This window comes from Theropithecus gelada, chromosome 16, assembly GCF_003255815.1.
Source record: "Theropithecus gelada isolate Dixy chromosome 16, Tgel_1.0, whole genome shotgun sequence".
Lineage (NCBI taxonomy): Eukaryota > Metazoa > Chordata > Mammalia > Primates > Cercopithecidae > Theropithecus > Theropithecus gelada.
The window spans coordinates 6,025,728-6,049,906 of NC_037684.1; the positions used below are offsets into that span (position 1 = coordinate 6,025,728).

Genomic DNA, 24,179 nt, shown 5'->3' on the forward strand with positions numbered 1-24,179 from the left:
GGCTAGTTTTTTGTATTTTTTAGTAGAGACGGGGTTTCACTGTGTTAGCCAGGATGGTCTCGATCTCCTGACCTCGTGATCCGGGTTTAATTTTTTAAGTGTTATTATGAACTCATGGATTTTTATATATAATATGTTTCACCTCTTTGTGTTTATTATTTCTTTGTTGCTTTGAAGATTTTCTCACTGGTTTTAAGTAATTTGATTATGTCGTGCCTTGGTGTACTTCTCTTCATGTTTCTTGTGCTTGGGATTTGTTGAGTTTCTTGCATATATGAGCTTATAGTTGGGAAGATCAGAGTTGATAAAATTTCAACCAGTATTTCTTGAAATATTTTTTCTGTCCTCCCCATTTCCTTTGGCAACTCCAGTTATTATTATAGGTATTTTAGACCACTTGAAATTGTCTCCTGGCACACTGATGCTTTGTTCAATTTTTTAGTCTTTTTCCTTTTTTTGTTTCAGTTTGGTTAGTTATTATCACTGTTTATTCATGTTTATACATCTTTTCTTCTGTAGTATCCAGTATGCTGTCACTGCTATAAGTGTAGTTTTCATTTCTAGAAGTTTGATTTGGGTCCTTTTTGTATCTTCTGTGTTTCTACTTACCATGTATCCAGTCTTTCCTCTAGGTGTTTGAACATATCACTTATAACAACTGTTTTAATGGTCTTGGTTACTAATTCTATCATCCATGTAATTTTTTTTTTTTTTTTGAGACGGAGTCTCGCTCTTGTCACCCAGGCTGGAGTGGAGTGGCACAATCTTGGCTTGCTGCAAGCTCCGCCTCCTGGGTTCAAGCGATTCTCCTGCCTCAGCCTCCCCGAGTAGCTTGGATTATAGGCACCCGCCACCACGTCCAGCTAATTTTTTTTGTATTTTTAGTAGAGACAGGGTTTGACCATGGTGGCCAGGCTGGTCTCGAACTCCTGACCTCAGGTGATCCACCTGCCTTGGCCTCCTCAAGTTTCTCTTTCTTTTTTTTCTTTTTCTTTTCTTTTCTTTTTTTTTTTTGAGATGGAGTCTCACACTGTCGCCCATGCTAGAGTGTGGTGGTGCGATCTTGGCTTACTGCAACCTCCACCTCCCAGGTTCAAGTGATTCTCCTGCCTCAGCCTCCCAAGTAGCTGGGATTACAGGCGCCTGCCATCACGGCCAGCTAATTTTTTTGTATTTTTAGTAGAGATGGCGTTTCACTATGTTGGCCAGGCTGGTCTCAAATTCCTGACCTTGTAATCCGCCCACCTCAGCCTCCCAGAGTGCTGGGATTACAGGCATGAACTACTGCACCTGGCCAACCTCCTTAGGTTTCTAGTGCAGTCTCAACTCAGAAAACATGGATTGACTTTCCCCTCACTATGGAAATTTTCTCAGGGCAATAGGCTGGGCAATTCTAGTGTTCACCTTATTTGTTATTTGTATCTCAGAGATTACTGTCCATTGTTGCATGATGACAAAAGTCTTGAAAAGTGTTATTTCATATATTATGTCCAGTTTTCTTGTTGTTCTTATTTCTGATGGGAGGATAAATCCAGTGCCAGTTCTATACCTTGGCTGGAAGCAGAATCCCATCTTACTTTCTTTTGGTGCTCATATTTTTCCATCTTTGGCTAGCGGGGAACTATTTTAATTGGTTTGTGTCCTTTTGACATTACCCAGCAATAGTTGATATTTTCCTTGCTTTCCGGCATGTTAGGATGTCCCAGACCTATATAGTTAGCTGTTTCTGCAAGAAGGTGGTTCTTTTGGTGTGAAATTTCTTTTCTTTTTTTTTTTTTTTTTTGAGACGGAATCTTGCTCTGTCGCCAGGTTGGAGTGTAGTGGCGTGATATTGGCTCACTGCAACCTCTGTCTCCCGGGTTCAAGTGATTCTCATGCCTCAGCCTCCCAAGCAGCTGAGACTACAGGTGTGCGCCACCATGCTCGGCTAATATTTGTGTTTTTAGTAGAGACAGGGTTTCACCATGTTGGCCAGGCTGGTCTCGAACTCCTAACCTCAGGTGATCCATCTGCCTTGGACTCTTGAAGTGCTGGGATTACAGGTGTGAGCCACTGTGCCTGGCCAAATTTTTTAGAAAGAATATATTGATATAGTTTAGCCAACTACTCACTGAGTATCTTAAAATAAAAATTGCCTTTTTTAAAATTATTTTTTGAAAAGACAAGGTCTTCCTCTGTTGCCCAGGTTGGATTGCAGTGATGCAATAATGGTTCATTGCAAACTTGAACTCCTGGGCTCAGATAATCCTCCTGCTTTAGCCTCCCAGAGAGCTGGGATTGCGGGTATGAACCACTGCACCTGGCTAAGCATGTATTTTTAAAACTAGTCTTTGGGCTAGGTGCAGTAGATCATACCTGTAATCCCAGCACTTTGGGAGGCCCAGGCAGGTGGATCACAAGGTCAGGAGTTTGATACCAGGCTGGCCAACATGGTGAAATGCTGTCTCTACTAAAAATAGAAAAATTAGCCAGGCGTGGTGGTGCACACCGGTAATCCCAGCTAATTGGGAGACTGAGGCAGGAGAATTGCTTGAACTTGAGAGGTGGAGGTTACAGTGAGCTGAGATTGTGCTACTGTACTCCAGCCTGGGCAACAGTGTGAGACTCCGTCTCAGAAAAATTAAATAAATAAAACCAGTCCTTGGACTGGTATTCATACATGATCAAGCAGTCCTTGGTCTATATCAAAATAAGAAAAATAAGGACAAAGGCTGGGCACGGTGGCTCATACCTGTAATCCCAGCACTTTGGGAGGCCGAGGCGGGCGGATCATGAAGTCAGGAGATTGAGACCATCCTGGCCAACATGGTGAAATCCCGTCTCTACTAAAAATACAGAAATTAGCTGGGCATGGTGGCACGTGCTTGTAATCCCAGCTACTTGGGAGGCTGAGGTAGGAGAATCACTTGAACTCAGAAGGCAGACATTGCAGTGAGCTGAGATCGTGCCACTGCACTCCAGCCTGGTGACAGAGCGAGACTCCGTCTCAAAAGAAACAACCACCAAAAAAAGGACAAAATGGTGAGTGTTTTTTATAAATTGATATCTATTCAACATATATATATATATGTGTGTGTATATATATATATATATATTTTTTTGAGACAGAGTCTGGCTCTGTCGCCCAGGCTGCAGTGCAGTGGCACTATCTTGGCTTACTGCAAGCTCCGCCTCCCAGGTTCACGCCATTCTCCTGCCTCAGCCTCCCCAGTAGCTGGGACTCCAGGTGCCTGCCATCACCTCCGGCTAATTTTTTGTATTTTTAGTAGAGACGGGGTTTCACCGTGTTAGCCAGGATGGTCTCGATCTCCTGACCTTGTGATCTGCCTGCCTCGGCCTCCGAAAGTGCTGGGATTACAGGCGTGAGCCACCACGCCTGGCCTGTGACAGCTTTTTTAACCTCGAGATTTTCAGTAAACTTATTGAACACCTCTAATATACAAGGGCTATGATAAGATCTATGGAGACAGAGGGTACAAAAAAAGAATAAGACAAAGAATAAGAACTGTGAACATGAGATGGTATGTGAGGAGCATCCTGTTCTGAGGCCATACAGTAATTAGGATTTGTAAGGACTAAATCCAGGTACCTAGAGGGGAAGAGAGGATGTATTCTGTGGAAAAATGCCACGGAGCTTCTGGAGAATAGAGGTGAACTATTTATTTTTTAACTTTTTATCTATCTTCCAAATCATCTCTAGAAATACATATTATTGGTTTGCAATTTACTGCAGGTCTAAATTAAAGTTGAACAACAAAGTTTTGTAATGTGCTCAGTGTATACTGTTATTTTCCCTCCATCCTCTTCTGACTTTAAGCAGGTGTAGAAAAAAATGAACGGAGGGATTGTGAACAGTATTTGTTGTAAGAATGTGTATTTCTGGCCGGGTACAGTGGCCCACGCTTGTAATCCTAGCACTTTAGGAGGCTGAGGCAGGCGGATTGCTTGAGCTCAGGAGTTTGAGACCAGCCTGGACAACATGGCAAAACCCCATCTCTACTAAAAATACAAACGATTAGCCAGGCATTGTGGTGTGCTCCTGTAGTCCCAGCTACTTGAGGGTTGGGCGGGAGGATTGCTTGAGCCTGAGAGGTGGAGACTGCAGTGAGCTGAGATCATACCACTTCACTCCAGCCTGGTTGACAAAGTGAGACCCTGTCTCAAAACAAAAAAACAAAACAAAACAAAAACAAAGAATGTGTATTTCTTGAGGAGTAGTGTCTTTTCTAAATGACTGGCTTAACCTTCTGTACTGGTAGAATAAATAAATATAGTAATATTTGAATGTACAAAGTATTTGTAAGAATGAAAGAAAATTTCTGTCTTGAATTTTTAACTGTTAAGAGTAGAAATACAGAATGTGGCTAACTATCTGGCTACCTGTATGATTTTTAGAATATTTATCTTTAAATGCAATTTGTTTTGGGCAGAAAAAATAAGCTCCCCTAAGAAAGTTGTTACATCACCAAGAAAAGTTCCTCCACCATCACCAAAAAGTAGTGGGCCAAAGCGAGCACTTCCTCCCAAAACCTTGGCAAATTATTTTAAAGTATCTCCCAAACCTAAAAATAATGAAGAACTAGGAATGCTTCTGGAAAATAATAAAGGTAAGACATTAAATTGACAAATTAAATTATATATTTTTTAATAATAATGACCCTTATACATAAAAATATGAACACATTTTACGAGTTCCTGTTGCTATTTATTAAATCTCAGCTACACTGAAGATTCTACATATAGAAGTGTTAATATTTTGTTTTAGTTTATTTTGGAGACAGAGTCTTGCTCTATTGCCAGGCCAGGCTGGAGTGCAGTGGCACGATTTTGGCTCACTGCAACCTCCTCCTCCTGGGTTCAAGCAATTCTTCTGCTGCAGCCTCCTGAGTAGCTGGGATTACTGGCACACACCACCACACCCAGCTAATTTTTGTATTTTTAGTAAAGATGGGGTTTTGCCACATTGGCCAGACTGGTTTTGAACTCCTGACCTCAAGTGATCCACCCACCTTAGCATCCCAAAGTACTGGGATTACAGACATGAGCCACCATGCCCAGCTTGTTTCAGTTTTTGTTTGTTTGTTTGAGATGGAGTCTCACTCTTTCATCCAGGCTGGAGTGCAGTGGCATGATCTTGGGTCACTGCAACCTCTGTCTCCTGGGTTCAAGTGATTCTCCTGCCTCAGCCTCCTGTGTAGCTGAGATTACAGGTGTGTGCCACCAATACCGACTAATTTTTTTATTTTTAATAGAGTAGGGATTTCACCATGTTGGTCTCGAACCCCTGACCTCAGGTGATCCACCTGCCTCCCAAAGTGCTGGGATTACAGGCATGAGCCACCACGCCCGTCCTATTTCAGTTTTGATAATGGATTTCAGTTTGAGCTTATTCTGTGGATATATCCAGTGTCTTAGCAAAAGTTGATTTTACCTAAAATATCAATATTGTATTTATGCAGGAATAAAAAATTCTTTTGAACAGAAACAAATTACTCAGACTAAATCTACAAATGCAACTAATTCAAATGTCAAAGACGTTGGAGCTGAAGAACCCAGCAGAAAAAATGCAACATCTCTTATTCTTTTTGAGGAGGTAGGCTTATAGAAGTATACATTTGTGAGAGCTCATGATTAAGACTTACTTTAAAGAATACAATATGTTTTCTTATAAAGAATTGCAAAATAGCTAAAGAGGTCGGGAATACGTGTATCTGAAATTAAAGCAAATGAAACTGTCCACTCTAGAATAATTTTTCAGGAAGATGATTAATTCACGGCTGCTAATTATTGTTAAATGATTGTATAAATTCTGATTCATATCTATCTAGTTAATAGGTGGCTGCATTTGTTTTTAACATTTGATAGTTGATAATTTTAAAATTCATTATAGTATATGACATAAACTTTCAACATGGGCTGAATTCACACTTCATAAATTCATAAATTTTGTCTCTAACAGACATATAGAATATTTACTATGTGTACATAACTGATATTAGTGTATTGTTATTACATTAATATTCTAATAAACTGTTGGTAGGTTGATGTAATTTTTGATGAAGATGCTGGGTTTTTGAATGCAATCAAAACATTCATGGCAACAACTAAACGACCTGTAATCCTTACTACAAGTGGTAGGTAACAATGATTTTACTTCAGTTAAACAGTTACTCAAATCTGTAGTTCATCTGCAGAGTGGAGTAATTATAATTAACTCACAAATAGCAATTACTTTTAAAAATGGATACTACTTTGGATTACTATATTGGGTGTTAGATATTTAGAAAGTGGAGAACAATCTCTAGAATGCAAATAAGAGATCTAGTAAAGGTATTTTAGTAGGGAAAGTACTAGATTCTTCTCCTGGCGTCCTTATCATACCTATGATTAGATCACTAAATCTTATTTAGTGGTCAAGATTTTTTATGGAACCCAACCTTTCCGTTGTTCCTTAATACTGAACCTAGCCACTCTTTTGCCCCTGATAACACTTTCTTATGGATTATTGTATATTTAGCTATCATCAGCCTAACAGAATTGATCCATCTTCTAAAGAATTATCACAGAATGTTTCATTTAAAAAACTAATTCAATTTCTTTTTAAAAAAATTGGAAATACTATAATAATATTCTAATATTTTTCCAGTTATAAATATTCATGAGACTAGACTCTACTTACAAATTAATGCCCATTTGGTAGTGATTGTACTCTAAAAATATTGAGAAAAATCTTATTAATCACAAGTTAGGTGGGTTTTTTGTTTGTTTTGTTTGTTTGTTTGTTTGTTTGAGACAGAGTCTCGCTCTATTGCCCAGGCTGGAGTGCAATGGTGCCATCTCGGCTCACTGCAACCTCCAACCTCTGCCTCCTGAGTTCAGGCGATTCTCCTGTCTCAGCCTCCTGAGTAGATGGGACTACAGGCACACACCACCATGCCCAGCTAATTTTTGTATTTTTAGTAGAGACAGGGTTTCACCATATTGGTCAGGCTGGTTTCGAACTGCTGACCTCAAGTGATCCACCTGCCTTGGCCTCCCAAAGTGCTGGGATTACAGGCATGAGGCACCATGCCCAGCTGGTAGTTTTATTAGAAGATCATAGTTGGCCAGGTGTGGTGGCTTATGCCTTTAATCCCACCACTTTGGGAGGCTAAGGTGGGCACTTGAACCTAGGAGTTTTAAGATCAGCCTGGGCACCATAGTGAGACCCCCATCACTACAAAAAAACTTAAAAGTTATCTGGGCGTGGCAGCTTGAGCTTATAATCCTAGCTGCTTGGGAAGCTGAGGCAGAGGATCACTTGAGCCCAGGAGTTTGAGGCTGCAGTGAGCTATGACTGTACCACAGCACTAGGCGGTGGTGGGGAGGGGGGTGCTGAATATTTTCATAGAAAAGTATAACTGGAAAAAGTTACTTAGTGGTCTTAATGTTTAAGAATGTTTTTTTTTTGTGTGTGTGTGTAGATCCAACATTTAGTTTAATGTTTGATGGCTGCTTTGAAGAAATCAAGTTCAGTACTCCTTCCCTGGTAAGTTTTAAATTTTGATAACCATAAATTACATATCACAATCATGTAAAAGTAATTTATTATTAAATACAGCTATAATTTAGCCAGGTGTGGTATCATGCCTATACTCCCAGCTACTTGGGAGGCTGAGGCAGGAAGATCACTTGAGCCCAGGAGGTGGAGGTTACAGTGAGCTGGAATTGTGCCACTGTACTCTAGCCTGGTCAATCAATCAATCAATAAGGCTAGGTACAGTTGCTCATGCCTGTAATCCTAGCACTTTGGGAGGCTGAGGAGGGCGGATTGCTTGAGCTGTGGAGTTCGAGACCAGCTTGGGCAACATGGCAAAACCCTGTCTCTACATAAAAATACAAAAAATTAGCCAGGCATGGTGGCACATGCCTGTAGTCCTACCTACTCAGGAGGCTGAGGTGGGACAATTGCTTGAGCCCAGGAGGTCAAGGCTGTGGCTGCAGTGAGCTGTGATTGTACTGCTGCATTCCAGCCTGGGTGACAGAGCAACACTCTGTCTCAAAAAAAATAAATACCTGGCTGGGTGTGGTGGCTCACGCCTGTAATCCCAGCACTTTGGGAGGCCGAGGAGGGTGGATCACCTGAGGTCGGGAGTTCGAGACCAGTCTGACCAACATGGTGAAACCCTGTCTCTATTAAAAATACAAAATTAGCCGGACGTGGTGGCGCATGCCTGTAATCCCAGCTACTCGGGAGGCTGTGGCAGGAGAATCGCCGGAATTCAGGAGGTTGCGGTGAGCCAAGATCATGCTATTGCACTCCAGCCTGGGCAACAAGAGTGAAACTACGTCTCAAAAAAAAAAAAAGAAAGAAAAAGAAAAAAAAGCTATGATTTAAATGTGGTTTCCTTTTTTTTTTTTTTTCTTTGAGACGTAGTCTTGCTCTGTCACCCAGCCTGGAGTGCAGTGGCCGGATCTCAGCTCACTGCAAGCTCCGCCTCCCGGGTTCACGCCATTCTCCTGCCTCAGCCTCCCGTAAATGTGGTTTCTAAGGAATATGTTAAAATTTTTAAGTTTTAGGACTTCTGATATTTCTCTTTTTGTTTTTTGCTTTAAAAATGTTTTTTCTTAAATTAAAAAAAATTTTTATGAGGCTCCAATGTTCACTAGGTTTTTTGCCTAGTAACAGTGCTTTTCTGAGGTAAAATTTAAATGGAGTTAAAATTCCCTTGCATGAATAACCTAATGAATGTATTTTGTACATGTAACATATGTAAAAATCATTGTCATCATTATGCAGATCAGAATATAGAGCATTTCCATTACCTCCTGAAGTTCTCATGGACCCTTTCTAGTAAGAATCCCCTTTTCCACCAGAAGTCACCACCTTTTTTTTTTTTTCTTTCTTACAATGATGAACAAGGCACTTTTTTAACCTTTAAAAAGAAAGTTTTTGTGTGTGTGTCTTTTTTTTCTTACTTTTTCCTTTTTCTTTTTTGTTTTTCATTCTTCTAAAAAAAAAAGTTTTAAAAATTAACATTAAGTTGCTGGGCATGGTGGCTCATATGTGTAATCCCAGCACTTTGGGAGGTTGAGGTTAGAGGATTGCTTGAGGCCAGCAGTTCCAGGCTGCAGTGAGCTATGATTGTAGTCAGGTCAATTTTATTGTATGGGTTCTTTATTTTTTTAGGTGAGGTCTCACTCTTCACCCAAGCTGGAGTGTAGTGGCACAATTGCCCTGTTGCCCAGGCTGGAGTGTGGTGGCACGATCTTGGCTTACTGCAACCTCCAACTCCTGGGTTCAAGCAATTCTCCCACCTCAGCCTCCCTAGTAACTGGGAATGGATATGCATACCACCGCACCTGGCTAATTTTTTTTGTATTTTTAGTAGAGATGGGATTTCACCATGTTGGCCAGACTGGCTTTGAACTGCTGACCTGAAATAATCCACCCACCTTGGCCTCCTAAAGTGTTAGGATTACAGGTGTGAGCCACCACTCCTGACCCTGTTCTTTCTTTTAAATTGTGTTTCTTAGCTAGAGGCAGTGGCTCACGCCTGTAATCCCAGCACTTTGGGAGGCAGAGTCCAGGAGTTTGAGACCGCTTGAGTCCAGGAGTTTGAGACCGACTTGGGAAATGTGGTGAAACCCTGTCTCTACAAAAAATTTAAAAAATTAGCTGGACGTGGTAGCGCACACCTGTAGTGCCAGCTACTTGGGAGATTGAGGTGGGAGGATCACTTGAGCATGGGAGGCAGAGGTTGCAGTGAGCCAAGATCATGCCACCACACTCCAGCCTGGGTGACAGCACAAGACCCTGTCTCAAAAAAAAAAAAAAAAAAAAAAAATTGTTTCTCTTAACACATAATTGAATATTTTTTAAAAATTTGTCTAAACAGGCTGGGCGCTATGCTCATGCCTATAATGCTAGGACTTTAGGAGGCCAAAGTGGGTGGATCCCTTGAGCCTAGGAGTTCAAGACCAGCCTGGGCAACCTTGGCAAAATCCTGTCTCTACAAAAAGCACAAAAATTAGCTGGATGTAAAAAGAAAAAAAAAAGAAAGAAAATTAACTGGGTGTAGTGGCATGTGCCTGTAGTCCCAGCTACTTGGGAGGCTGAGGCAGGAGGATTGCCTGAACTTGGGAGGTAGAGGTTGCAGGAAGCCAAGATCGCACCAGAGCACTCCAGCTTTCCAGAGCGAGACTCTGGGGTAAAAAAAAGAAAAAAAAAAAAATTTTGTCTAGACTCTGCAGTCTTTTGGATTAACCAAGTGTATTATTTCATTTTACCTTCACTGTTGACTTTCAGCTATATGCTCATATGGCCTCCACTAGCCAGATTAGGCTATTGAGCTTTTAAAATGTGGTTAGTCGGCCGGGCGCGGTGGCTCAAGCCTGTAATCCCAGCACTTTGGGAGGCCGAGACGGGCGGATCACGAGGTCAGGAGATCGAGACCATCCTGGCTAACAGGGTGAAACCCCGTCTCCATTAAGAAATACAAAAAACTAGCCGGGCGAGGTGGCGGGCGCCTGTAGTCCCAGCTACTCGGGAGGCTGAGGCCGGAGAATGGCGTGAACCCGGGAGGCGGAGCTTGCAGTGAGCTGAGATCCGGCCACTGCACTTCAGCTTGGGCGACAGAGCGAGACTCCGTCTCAAAAAAAATAAAATAAAATAAAATAAAATAAAATGTGGTTAGTCTACAGTTAATAAAAGATCATATTTTGTGTGATAATAATTGTATGAAATGTTCAGAATAGGCAAATTTATAGAGACAGAAAGTGGATTCATAGCTGCCTAAGGCTAGAGGAGCTAGGTAGAAATAGGGAGTGACTGCTGATTAGTCTGGGGTTTCTTTTGGGGATGATGAAAATGCTCTGTAATTAGATAGTGGTAATGGGTGCAAAACTCTATAGATATACTAAAACCATTGAATTTTACATGTTAAGTGGGTGAATTGTATAGTATATGAATTATATCTAAATATGGCTTATTATGTATTTTTAAAATGTGGCTAGTCTGAATTAGTTTGTGCTAAAAGTGTAATATAAACACTTTTTTTTTTTTTTTTTTTTTTTTTTTTGGAGACAGGGTCTCACTCTATTTCCTAGGCTGGAGTGTAGTGGCTCAATCTCAGCTCACTGCAACCTCTACCTCCTGGGCTCAAGCAATACTCCCACCTCAGCCTCCCGAGTAGCTGGGACCATAGGCGTGTGCCACCACACTCAGCTAATTAAAAATATTTTTTTGTAGAGATGAGGTCTCACTATATTGCCCAGACTGATCCTGAATTCCTGAACTCAAGTAATACTCCTGCCTCAGCCTCCCAAAGTGCTGGTATTATATGCATGAGCCACAGTGCCTGGCTAACACCAGATTTTGAGGACTAAGTGCAAAAAATAGGAATGTAACACATCTCACTAATTTTTGTATTGATTACTTTTTGCAATAATATTTGGATATATTGTTGTAAGAGAATGTAGTAAAATTAATTATTATTATAATTTTTTGAGACGGAGTCTCACTATGTCGCCCAGGCTAGAGTGCACTGGCGCAATCACTGGCTTACTACAAGCTCCACCTCCCGGGTTCCCGTGATTCTCCTGTCTTAGCCTCCCAAGTAGCTGGGGCTACAGGCGCCCTCTACCATGCCTGGCTAATTTTTTTTGTATTTTTTAGTAGAGATGGGGTTTCACCGTGTTAGCCAGAATGGTTTCGATCTCCTGACCTCGTGATCCACCAGCTGTGGCCTCCCAAAGTGCTGGAATTAGAGGCGTGAGCCACCGCACCTGGCCCTAAAATTAATTTTACTTGTTTCTTTAATTTTTTAATGTGGCTCCTGGAAATTTTAAATTATATAGCTTGGTGTTTAAAATTTTTGTATTAAAAAATTTGCTTTTGGTAACACGTAACAGTGTACAGTTGAGTAGTGTTAAGTATATTCACACTGTTCTTGCAAAACTGAAATTCTATGCTCGTTAAATCAAACTCCCTGTTTCCTCCTGTCCAGTAGTTGCTGGCAACTACCATTTTACTTTGTTTATATGAATTTGACTACTCTAGATATAAATGGAATCATACTGATTTGGCTTTTTGGGACCGATTTTTTTTTTTTTTTTTTTGAGATGGAGTTTTGCTGTGTTGCCAGGCTGGAGTGCAGTGGCGCAATCTCGGTCACTGCAACCTCTGCCTCTCGGTTTCAAGCGATTCTCCTGCCTCAGCCTCCCAAAGTACTGGGATTACAGGCCTGAGCCATGGTGCCCAGCTGTGACTGGCTTATTTCTTTCTTTTTTATTTTTTTGAGACGGAGTCTCGCTGTGTCGCCCAGGCTGGAGTGCAGTGGCGCGATCTCGGCTCACTGCAAGCTCCGCCTCCTGGGTTCACGCCATTCTCCCGCCTCAGCCTCCGAGTAGCTGGGACTACAGGCGCCCGCCACCATGCCGGGCTAGTTTTTTGTATTTTTAGTAGAGACGGGGTTTCACAATGTTAGCCAGGATGGTCTCGATCTCCTGACCTCGTGATCCACCTGCCTCAGCCTCCCAAAGTGCTGGGATTACAGGCTTGAGCCACCGCGCCCGGCCTGGCTTATTTCACTTAGCATAACATCCTCAAGGTTCATCTAAGTCATAGTATATATATAGCTTACAGTGTTTTACTTGCATTACATTTCTTTTCTTTCTTTTTTTTTTTAAGATGTAGTCTTCGCTTTGTCACCTGGACTGGAGTGCAGTGGCGCGATCTCCACTCACTGCAACCTCTGCCTCCCTCCCGGGTTCAAGCAATTCTCTTGCCTCAGCCTCCCGAGTAGCTGGGACTACAGGCACGTGCCACCACGCCTGGCTAATTTTTGTATTTTTAATAGATACAGTGTTTCACCATGTTGGCCAGGCTGGTCTTGAACTCCTGACCTCAAGTGATCTGCCTGCCTCAGCCTCCCAAAATGCTGGGATTACAGATGTGAGCCACCGCACCTGCCCCTTGCCTTATATTTCTTTCTTTCTTTCTTTCTTTCTTTTTTTTTGAGACGGAGTCTCGCTCTGTTGCCCAGGCTGGAGTGCAGTGGCCGGATCTCGGCTCACTGCAAGCTCCACCTCCCAGGTTCACGCCATTCTCCTGCCTCAGCCTCCCGAGTAGCTGGGACTACAGGCGCCCACCATCTCACCCGGCTAATTTTTTGTATTTTTTAGTAGAGACAGGGTTTCACCGTGTTAGCCAGGATGGTCTCGATCTCCTGACCTCGTGATCCGCCCGCCTCAGCCTCCCAAAGTGCTGGGATTACAGGCGTGAGCCACGGCCCCCAGCCTATTCCAGTTTTCTTAGACTTTTTATCGAGAGTGGGTATTGGATTTTATCAAAAGCTTCTTTTGCATGTGTTGAAATCATATTTTTCTACTTCTATCTATCTCTATGGTGAATTACACTGACTGATTTTCTAATGATAAACCAGTTGGTCAGGATGTATTATCCACTTTATTGATTGATTAGATTTGTGATTAATTTATTAAGGATTCATATGTTTATTTTCTTGAGGAATACTACTTTGTAACCTTCTTTTTTTTTCTTTTTCTTTTTTGAGACGGAGTCTTGCTCTGTCGCCCAGGCTGGAGTGCAGTGGCCGGATCTCAGCTCACTGCAAGCTCCGCCTCCCGGGTTCATGCCATTCTCCTGCCTCAGCCTCCCGAGTAGCTGGACTACAGATGCCCGCCACATCGCCCGGCTAGATTTTTGTATTTTTTAGTAGAGGCGGGGTTTCACCATGTTAGCCAGGATGGTCTTGATCTCCTGACCTCGTGATCCGCCCGTCTCGGCCTCCCAAAGTGCTGGGATTGAGCCACCGCGCCCGGCCTCTTTTCTTTTCTTTTTTTTTTTAAGAATTGTCTTTGTTAGCTTTAAAATATTAAGGTTAAGCTGCCCCCAAAAAGAGTTGAGAAATGTTTCCTTCTCTTTTTTTAAGAGTTTGTACAGGTTTGATATTCTTTATTTTTTGGTATTTTATATACTTCATCAGTGAATTTACGAGTTTTCTTTGTGGAAAACTCTTTGATAAATTGAATTATTTAATTTATTTATTTTGAGACAGAGTCTCGCTCTGTCGCTCAGGCTGGAGTGCAATGGTGTGATCTTGGCTCACTGTAACCTCCACCTCCCAGGTTCAAGTGATTTTCCTGCTTCAGCCTCCTGAGTAGCTGGAGTTAGAGATGGGGTATCACCATGCTGGGCAGGCTGGTCTCAAACTCCTGACCTCAGGTGATCTTCTTGCCTCAGCCTCTCTCAATTTCTTGGCTGGGCACAGTGGCTCGTGCCTATAATCCCAGCACTTTGGAAGGCTAAGTCAGGAAGATTGCTTGATGCCAGGAGTTTGAGACCAGCCTGGGCAATATAGTGAGACCCCCATCTCTACAAAAAAAAATTAATTAGCTTTATGCACTCATTAGTGCAATTTCTAACCTGTTTTTAAAAAATTGTGTATTTTTCAGTGTTACAGTATCATATTTATAATTTTGTTGTAAGATATTCTATCAAGCTATACTATTACTTAATCCTAAGGGGTTTTGTCAAGGTTTGTAAAACTGCCAGTGTTCAGGTTGGAGAATCTCCTATAAAAGTTTCCTTGCTGTCTTGCACAATATACAGTTAATAAAAGAAATACATATAAATGCTTTTAATTTAGTAGTATATTCCCTTATATTTTTAAAGCAGTTTCATCCTCAAGAAGAGCATTTAGGATAATGTGAATTTTAGCAAAATTTGTCTCACTTTTAGATATTATTTGTATGTATTATTGCTGTATCTATTTTAACTCAGCAGTTAACCACATTTCTCTCTGTTTTGAAGCTAAATGTTGCCAGCTACCTACAAATGATTTGCTTAACTGAGAATTTTAGAACTGATATAAAAGACTTTGTAACCTTGTTAACTGCAAATACTTGCGATATCAGAAAAAGTATCCTTTACTTACAATTCTGGATTAGAAGTGGAGGTGGAGTTTTAGAAGAACGACCATTAACCCTTCATGGTAAGTTGATTTGTTATTAAAGACATTTCTATTATGGGACCTTATTTAAAAATCTGTGCTATGGCTGGGTGCAGTGGCTCATGCCTGTAATCCCAGCACTTTGGGAGAGTAAGGTGGAGGATCTCTTGAGGCCAGGAGGTCCAGATCAGTCTGCTCAACATAGTGAGACCCATGTCTCTACAAGAAAATTTTTGGGAGGCCAAGGCGGGAGGATCACTTGAAGCCAGGAGTTCAAAACCAGCGTGTGAGGCCGGGCGCGGTGGCTCAAGCCTGTAATCCCAGCACTTTGGGAGGCCGAGGCGGGTGGATCACGAGGTCAGGAGATCGAGACTATCCTGGCTAACATGGTGAAACCCCGTCTCTACTAAAAATACAAAAAAAAACTAGCCGGGCGTGGTGGCGGGCGCCTGTAGTCTCAGCTACTTGGGAGGCTGAGGCAGGAGAATGGCGTGAACCCGGGAGGCGGAGCTTGCAGTGAGCCGAGATCACGCCACTGCACTCCAGCCTGGGAGCACAGCGAGACTCCGTCTCAAAAAAAAAAAAAAAAAAAATGTATATCCAGTGATATATCAAAAAGTTATTAACTAATTTGTTACACCAGGATATTTTCCATGTGTTATATATTGTATTTACTTTTGAGATATGGTTAAAGCTATGGGCTTACACTGAATAGAATATNAAAAAAAAAAAAAAAAAAAAAAAAAAACAAAACCAGCGTGTGCAAGAAAGCGAGACCCCTGTCTCTACAAAAAAAATTTTTTAAATAAGCTGGTCAGGGTGGCGTGTACTGGCTACTCAGGAGGCTGAAGTAGGAGGATCACATGATCCCAGGAGTTTGAGGCTGCAGTGAGCTATGATTATGCCACTGCACTCTGACCTGGACAATACAGCAATATCCCATATCTTAAAAAAAAAAAAAAAAAATTTTTTTTTTTCTTTTTTCAGATGGAGTCTGGCACTGTTGCCTGGGCTGGAGTGCAGTGGTGCGATCTCGGCTCTCTGCAACCTCTGCCTCCCAGGTTCAAGCAATTCTCCTGCCTCAGCCTCCCGAGTAGCTGGGATTACAGGCCCCCGCCACCACGCCCAGCTAATTTTTTTTGTCTTTTAGTAGAGACGGGGTTTACTGTGTTGGCTAGGTTGGTCTTGAACTCCTGACCTCGTGATCCACCTGCCTTGGTCTCCCAAAGTGCTGGAATTACAGGCGTGAGCTACCACATCTGGCCCTAAAAAATTTTTTTTTTTTTTTTACTTAAAAAAACTCTGTGCTATACTAGAATAGTTGAAAGATTATAAAAATTTTAAGCAACTTGTTATGTTAATCTTCAAAATAAATATGCATATGTCAACTTTGTTCATAAAACATTTTGGCCTGGCACAGTGTCTCACAACTGTAATCCCAGCACTTTGGGAGGCCAAGTGGGGTGGATTCCTTGAGCTCAGGAGTTTGAGACCAGCCTGGGCAACATGGTGAAACCCCATCTCTACAAAAATTTGGCTAGGCATGGTGGTGCATGCCTTTGGTCCTAGCTACTTGGGGGGTGGAGATGGGAGGATTGCTAGAACCTGGGAGATCGACGTTGCAGTGAGCCAAGATCATGCCACTGCACTCCAGCCTGGGTAACAGAGTGAGACTCTGACTAAAAGAAAAAATTTTGCAGTCAACGTGAGTAAACAGAATTAAACTGGACCTACAAAGTTGGATTTTTCTCCTGGCTATGCTGCTCTTTACAATTAATATATAAGCTCCAAAATTCACTTTGCCTTTTTGAGCCTGTTTTTTCACCTCAAAAATGAGAGATTTGAACTAATCTGTAAGTTACTTACTCTTTTGTAGTTGCGCTTTTAAGATGATCTCATTGTTTAATTTAAAAAACACACACACAGGCTGGGCGCGGTGGCTCACGCCTGTAATCCCAGCACTTTGGGAGGCTGAGGCGGTTAGATCTTGAGGTCAGGAGATCAAGACCATTCTGGCCAATATGGTGAAACCCCGTCTCTACTAAAAATACAAAAATTAGCCAGGCGTGGCAGCACGTGCCTGTAGTCCCAGCTACTTGGGAGGCTGAGGCGGGAAAATTGCTTGAACCCGGGAGGCAGAGGCTGCAGTGAACCAAGATCGCGCCACTGCACTCCAACCTGGACGACAGAGCGAGACTCTGTCTCAAAAAAAAAAAAAAAAAAATTAAAAGACAAACACAGAAAAAACCTCCCACCCTGTTCCCCTTTCCTCTTCAAAAGTTTTTCTTTCTTTTTTTTTTTTTTTGAGGTAGGGTCTCGCTATATTGCCCAGGCTAGAGTATAGTGACTGACTATTCATGGGCAGGATCATAATGCAGGATAGCCCTGAACTCCTGGGCTCAAGCGATCCTCCTGTCCTAGCCTCCTAAGTAGGCCACTGTGTCCAGCTTCCTCCCCAGAAATTTGACTCTTAAATTTTCAAACTGTTACGCATACATTTATTAACATATGTTTCCTTATAAACAAATGATACTAAAATTATTATTTAACAACTTTTTCACTTACTAAAAACATTGGTTTTTCTACATGAGTAAGATATATAGATATATAGTATTCTTTTTATGTAACTATAATGTACAATCACTTTTAACTTCAGGAGTCTTTAAATTCTATCTTTCCTAAGTACTTTATTATTTCAGAAATGCTTTTATTTCTGTTTTTTTTTTTTCAGTCATCATTGTTACCTAATTCAAGTGAGTACCTTCTCCATGTCGGGTCTTGTGTTTACATGGTTAAGACCTGGCTCCTTGCCTGAAGTTGTTTTAGTTTGTGGTTTCCATGCTCCATAGTCACGGTTCTCTAGTTACAGATCCTACTCTGGTAAATACACAAATATTTCAAGGAAACCAAGGTGAAATTATGTAATATTAATTCCTTATCAGTTTTTTCTTTTAATTAGTTTAACATTTTAACATATTCTTTTTCTTCTTCTTCTTTTTTTTTTTAATTTTGAGACAGTGTCTCACTCTGTTGCCCAGGCTGGAGTGCAGTGGTGGTGCAGTCATGGCTCACTGGAGCCTCAATCTCCTGGACTCGAGCCGTCTTCCCACCTGAGCCTCCTGAGTAGATGGGACCACAGGCATGCACCACCACACCTAACTTTTGTATTATGTTGCCCAGCCTGGTTTTGAACTCCTGGGCTCAAGTGATCCACCTTCCTTGGCCTCCCAAAGTGCTGGGATTACAGGAATGAGCCACCTCACCCGGCTTCATATTATTGTTTTTCAAAGTAGATATGCCAATATATTCTATTCAGTGTAAGCCCATAGCTTTAACCATATCTCAAAAGTAAATACAATATATAACACATGGAAAATATCCTGGTGTAACAAATTAGTTAATAACTTTTTGATATATCACTGGATATACATTTTTTTTTTTTTTTTTTTTGAGACGGAGTCTCGCTGTGCTCCCAGGCTGGAGTGCAGTGGCGTGATCTCGGCTCACTACAAGCTCCGCCTCCCGGGTTCACGCCATTCTCTCGCCTCAGCCTCCCAAGTAGCTGAGACTACAGGCGCCCGCCACCACGCCCGGCTAGTTTTTTGTATTTTTAGTAGAGATGGGGTTTCACCATGTTAGCCAGGATAGTCTCGATCTGACCTCGTGATCCACCCGCCTCGGCCTCCCAAAGTGCTGGGATTACAGGCTTGAGCCACCACGCCCGGCCTATAAATTGTTACAGCAAGAACTTTAGAAGACAGAAAATAAGTATAGCATAGTTTCTCTTCTTTTTTTTCTTTTTTTTTTTTTTTGAGACAGAGTCTGGCTCTGTCGTCCAGGCTGGAGTGCAGTGGCGCAGTCTCGGTTCGCTACAACCTCCACCTCCCAGGTTCAAGCGATTCTCCTGCCTCAGCCTCCTGAGTAGCTGGGATTACAGGCATGTACCACCATGCCCAGCTAATTTTTTGCATTTTTAGTAGAGACAGGATTTCACTGTGTTAGCCAGGATGGTCCCGATCTTCTGACCTCGTGATCTGCCCACCTCAGCCTCCCAAAGTGCTAGGATTACAGGCATAAGCCACCTCACCCGGCCAATTTCCCTTCTTAAAGGTCCTTTTTTTAATATACATTTCATTCCTGCCTTTAAAAAAAAACACATACATAAAACAATATTCCCCTACTTCTTGAAAGTAGCCACAGTTAGACCTTTATGCATATAACATAAAAATACTTATTTAGGAAAATTAACCTATTATTATATATGTTGTTAGTTATTTTTAAGTTTATTGTCAGCACATATGGTCCTATTATCCCACTGTTTTTCACAGCTGCATGCTTTTCTATAGAATAGAATGGATGTACCGTAATTTAACCATTACTTATAGACACTTAAATTATCTTCAATTTGACATTAAAATACGGTGAATATCTTTATACATATATCCTTGAACATGTCTGTAATACTGATGGAGAGAATTCTAGAAGTATGACTGCTGGGTCACAAAGGGTGTATACACTTTACATTTTAATAGTTGTCAGACTGCCCTCTGATGACAATTGTACCAACTTATGCTCCCATGAATAGTATATGATGGTTTTTTCATGTGTACTGCTGACAGAACTACATTATAATTCTTTTAATTTTGCCAATTTAAAAAGTGAAACGCGTACAGTATATTATTTTAAAATTACATTTCCATGCTTATTGGTGAAATTGCGTATCTTCTTATTAGGTCTTTGAAATTATTATTATTATTATCATTATTATTATCTGAGGTGGAGCTTCGCTCAGTCGCCTAGGCCAGAGTACAATGGCGTGATCTCAGCTCACTGCAGCCTCTGCCTCCCAGGTTCAAGTGATTCTCCTGCCTCAGCCTCCCAAGTAGTTGGGATTATAGGCACACACCACTACGCCAAGCTAATTTTTTGTATTTTTAGTAGAGATGGAGTTTCGCCATGTTGGCCAGGCTGGTCTCGAACTCCTGACCTCAGGTGATCCACCTGCCTTGGCCTCCCAAAGTGCTGGGATTACAGGTGTGAGCCACTGTGCCCCGCTGAAATTACTGTTTCTTTTTTTTTTTTCCTTTGAATTGGAGTCTCACTCTGTTGCCCAGACTGGAGTGCAGTGGCGTGATCTCAGCTCACTGCAACTTCCGCCTCGCAGGTTCAAGCTATTCTCCTGCCTCAGCCTCCCTAGTAGCGGGGACTACAGGCATGCGTCACCATGCCTGGCTAATTTTTGTATTTTGAGTAGAGACGAGGTTTCACCATGTTGCCCGGGATGGTCTCGAACTCCTGAGCTCAAGTGATCCACCTGCCTCAGCCTCCCAAAGTGCTGGGATTACAGGCGTGAGCCACCTCACCCAGCCTGAAATTAATATTAGGCATTTATTTTTCTTCTGTGATTTGCCTGCTCATAGTCCTTGCACTTTTTCTGTTGGATGGCTTTGAAAGTCCCCCACCATCACCTCACTTAGTTTAAAACTATCTCTTGGTAAAAATAATGCTTATGACTGGGCACAGTGGCTCACGTATGTAATCCCAGCACTTTGGGAAGTCGAGGGGGCAGATCACTTGAGGTCAGGAGTTCGAGATCAGCCTGGCCAACATGGTGAAACCCCGTCTCCACTAAAAATGCAAAAATTAGCCAGGTGTGGTGACACATGGCTGTAATCCCAACTACTCTGGAGGCTGAGGCAGAAAAATCACTTGAACCCAGGAGGTGGAGGTTTCAGTGAGCTGAAATTGAACCACTGCACTTCAGCCTGGGTGACAGAGTGATACTTTGTCTTTTAAAAAAAAAAAAAGAAAGAATAATGCTTATATTGTACTCTTAATGAATTAAACAACAAAATGGGGATATTTGTCCAGAAGATGTCAAAGGATCTCAGGCTTTAAATAATTGTTTGATACAATTTGTTTAATACATATATAGAGAGAGCTAAGATTTTCTTTTATTTTGTAGGTGGAAATAGCAAAAATGTACAACTAGTTTGCTCTGAACATGGCCTTGATAACAAAATTTACCCTAAAAATACTAAAAAGAAATGTATAGACCTTCCGAAATGTGACAGTGGCTGTGCTGAGACCTTGTTTGGTCTTAAGAACATTTTTTCCCCATCTGAAGACTTATTTTCATTTTTAAAGGTATTTTCAATGTCTGTTTTGCAATGTTGAATTTATATTCCTTTTCATATTCCCAACACTAGACTCCTATCTTTTGAATCTTAAGTTTAACTTAACTATGCCTATAATTTGTATAAGCCTTAGGTCTCTGATTTTAACACATTCTATCACTTTAACACATGGTGCATAGGCATTGCTCTGAATGCATATTATAGGATTTATAATAGAATTTAGAATATTTTTCAGATAGACTATTTCAGAGAAGTGGTTTTAAATAAATGTGCTTCTAATAATATTGGAGTATATATTACATATATAGAGAATTTAATTCTCCAAATTAAGTCTAAATTTAATTTTTAGACTTATAGTACTATTTTGATATATTAAATATAGATAAATAAAATTATGAGGGGTAGTGACTCAATACTTTGAAGTTAGAATAGGGATAACACTGTATTCATACAAGAAGTGTTCAAACTATGTACTGCTATAACATTTCTTTACTCAACATTGTTTTTCAGCACAAAATCACAACAAAGGAAGAATGGCATAAACTCATCCAGCTTCTTACAGAATTCCAAATGCGGAATGTAGACTTTTTATATAGTAATCTTGAGTTTATTCTACCATTACCAGTTGATACCATTCCAGAAACTAAAAACTTTTGTGGCTCATCAGTAACTGTGGATGCCAGTGCAGCAACAAAAAGTATGAAATGTCTTGCTAGGAAACATTCTGAAAGAGAACAGCCATTGAAAAAGTCCCAGAAAAAGAAACAAAAGAAAACATTGGTAATATTAGATGATAGTGACTTATTCGACACTGACTTGGACTTCCCTGATGAATCTATTAGGCTGTCCCCTGTGTTGTCTTCCTCAAATTCAGAAGAAAGCAAAGCCAGAGACAAAGGAAGCAATTCAGAGACAAAGAAATCTATTCCTCGTCCTCCCAAAACAACTGCAGAAAAAAAATGTTCTGCCCTTGTTTCTCATTGTTTAAATTCTCTCTCTGAGTTCATGGATAACATGTCCTTCTTAGATGCCCTTTTAACTGATGTAAGGGAACAAAACGAATACAGTAGAAATGACTTTAGTTGGACAAATGGAAAGGTTAAAAGTGGACTTTGTGATGAGTTTAGTCTTGAGAGTAATGATGGATGGACTTCTCAAAGCTCTGGAGAATTAAAAGCAGCTGCAGAAGCTCTCAGCTTTACTAAATGTTCTTCTACTATTTCAAAAGCACTGGAAAACTTGAGTTCTTGCAAGAAATTAGGAAGAGATCCAACCAATGATCTTACTTTTTATATTTCACAAAAGCGCAATAATGTATACTTTAGTCAGTCAGCAGCTAATTTAGAGTAAGTCTTACTTCCTTTACTTTTTATTTTTTAGTAATAAATAGTAAAGGGGAAATCATTAGTTTTTTCTTAATTTAAAAGTGCTGTACTGTTGATCATTGTAAGCCCTTAACATTAATAATGCAGCTTCTAATGAGACAGTTAAGGAGACCAGCCTGATTGCTGGGAAGAGAAATAATGAGGATTGGGGTGGATTTAGGTAACGCTTGAATGACCCAGGAGGGAGTTTGGTCTTGCTGTGATAGATAGCAGATAGTTACTGAGATTTTTCAGTATGGGAGTGATTGATATGTTGACAGGAAATTAATCTGGAAATGTCATCTGGTCTAGACCAGAGGCAAGGAAACTAAACTGGTTGTGATTGGGATTACTGCATTTTTCTTGGGCATTAAAAATTAAAAACAATGCATTACTTTTACAGGAATGCTTGGAAGAGGATAGCAGTCATTAAAAGTGTATTTTCGAGTCGATCTCTTCTCTATGTGGGTAATAGACAAGCTAGTATAACTGAGTACCTGCCAACCCTTCGAAACATCTGTAAGACTGAGAAGCTAAAAGAACAAGGAAAAAGTAAAAGAAGGTAAAGGCTTTATTAAAAACAACATTTTAGATAGTTTTTTCAAGATTAATACATATTTTCATAAGATGAAAATGTTAATATTAAATTGTATTTTTCTTTGTAATTTTGACAGATTCCTGCACTATTTTGAAGGAATTCATCTTGACATTCCAAAAGAGACTGTGAATACTTTGGCAGCTACCTTCCCTTAATGTTTCATACTAACCATGCTTTGTATAGATTATCATGTGGTCCTTAAGATACATTTTTATATTATGTGGATCTTCGTGGAAAAGTATATTTCTCAATGTACATTTTAAACAAACAATTTGTATATTTTTTATTGGTGGGCAAATATTTAAAATATTTGAGTTACAAATTGTATATATGATTGTAATTTTTTTTCTGAATTTTTTGTATTATCTGATTTAGCTTTGTTGGAGTATTTTTTCTATGTGAGTGAACTGTTTCTGGAAGGTAGAGTTCATTAAGATGAACTCCCTATTTCAAGTGTTTATATTATATATTAGCTTAATATTCAGATACATTAGTGTCACTAAAGTTGGTATACAATCTCCCACTGCTAAATTTGACTGGCTTTACAAAAAAAAAAAAAAACAGTAAAACAAAAACATTATCTGATGAATTATATTTTTAACCCAAAAGTTAAGGATCCTCATATTGTACAGTTTTGTTGTTGTTGTTGTTGTTGTTGTTTTTTGAGATGGAATCTCGCTCTGTCACCCAGGCTGGAGTGCAGTGGCTTGGTATCAGCTCACTGCAACCTTTGCCTCCCAGGTTCAAGCGATTATCCTGCCTCAACCTCCCGAGTAGCTGGGATTACAGGAGCCCACCACCTTGCCCAGCTAATTTTTGTATTTTTAGTAGAGACAGGGTTTTACCATGTTGCTCAGGCTGGTCTCTAACTCCTGACCTCAAGTGATCCATCCGCCTTGGCCTCCCAAAGTGCTGGGATTACAGGCGTGAACCACTGTGCTCGGCCTATATTGTACAATTTTGAACAGTATATGTTTATAAATGTGTATGAAAATAGATATTTTTACCTCTTATTTGTTCAATTTACTTTTTCTTGCATTAATTAGTATATTGATCTAATTAAAGGTTAAAGCTAAAGGCTTTATGAAATGTTTAAAAAAGAGTTCAGATGTAATCACCTTGGTAAATA

The 24,179-nt window shown here is 40.6% G+C and overlaps 1 protein-coding gene across 1 annotated transcript in view; it reads left to right on the plus strand.

The window, feature by feature from the left end:
• Positions 1-23,374, plus strand: part of ATAD5 (ATPase family, AAA domain containing 5) — a 68,397-nt gene extending 45,023 nt beyond the window's left edge. The window contains exons 15-23 of the mRNA XM_025362490.1: positions 4,431-4,607; positions 5,460-5,593; positions 6,041-6,134; positions 7,464-7,528; positions 14,813-14,993; positions 20,917-21,098; positions 21,599-22,434; positions 22,856-23,014; positions 23,127-23,374. Coding sequence (XP_025218275.1) covers positions 4,431-4,607; positions 5,460-5,593; positions 6,041-6,134; positions 7,464-7,528; positions 14,813-14,993; positions 20,917-21,098; positions 21,599-22,434; positions 22,856-23,014; positions 23,127-23,205 — 1,907 coding nt within the window. The 3' untranslated portion in view covers positions 23,206-23,374. The remainder of the gene's footprint in view (positions 1-4,430; positions 4,608-5,459; positions 5,594-6,040; positions 6,135-7,463; positions 7,529-14,812; positions 14,994-20,916; positions 21,099-21,598; positions 22,435-22,855; positions 23,015-23,126) is intronic.
• Positions 23,375-24,179: the final 805 nt, after the last annotated feature.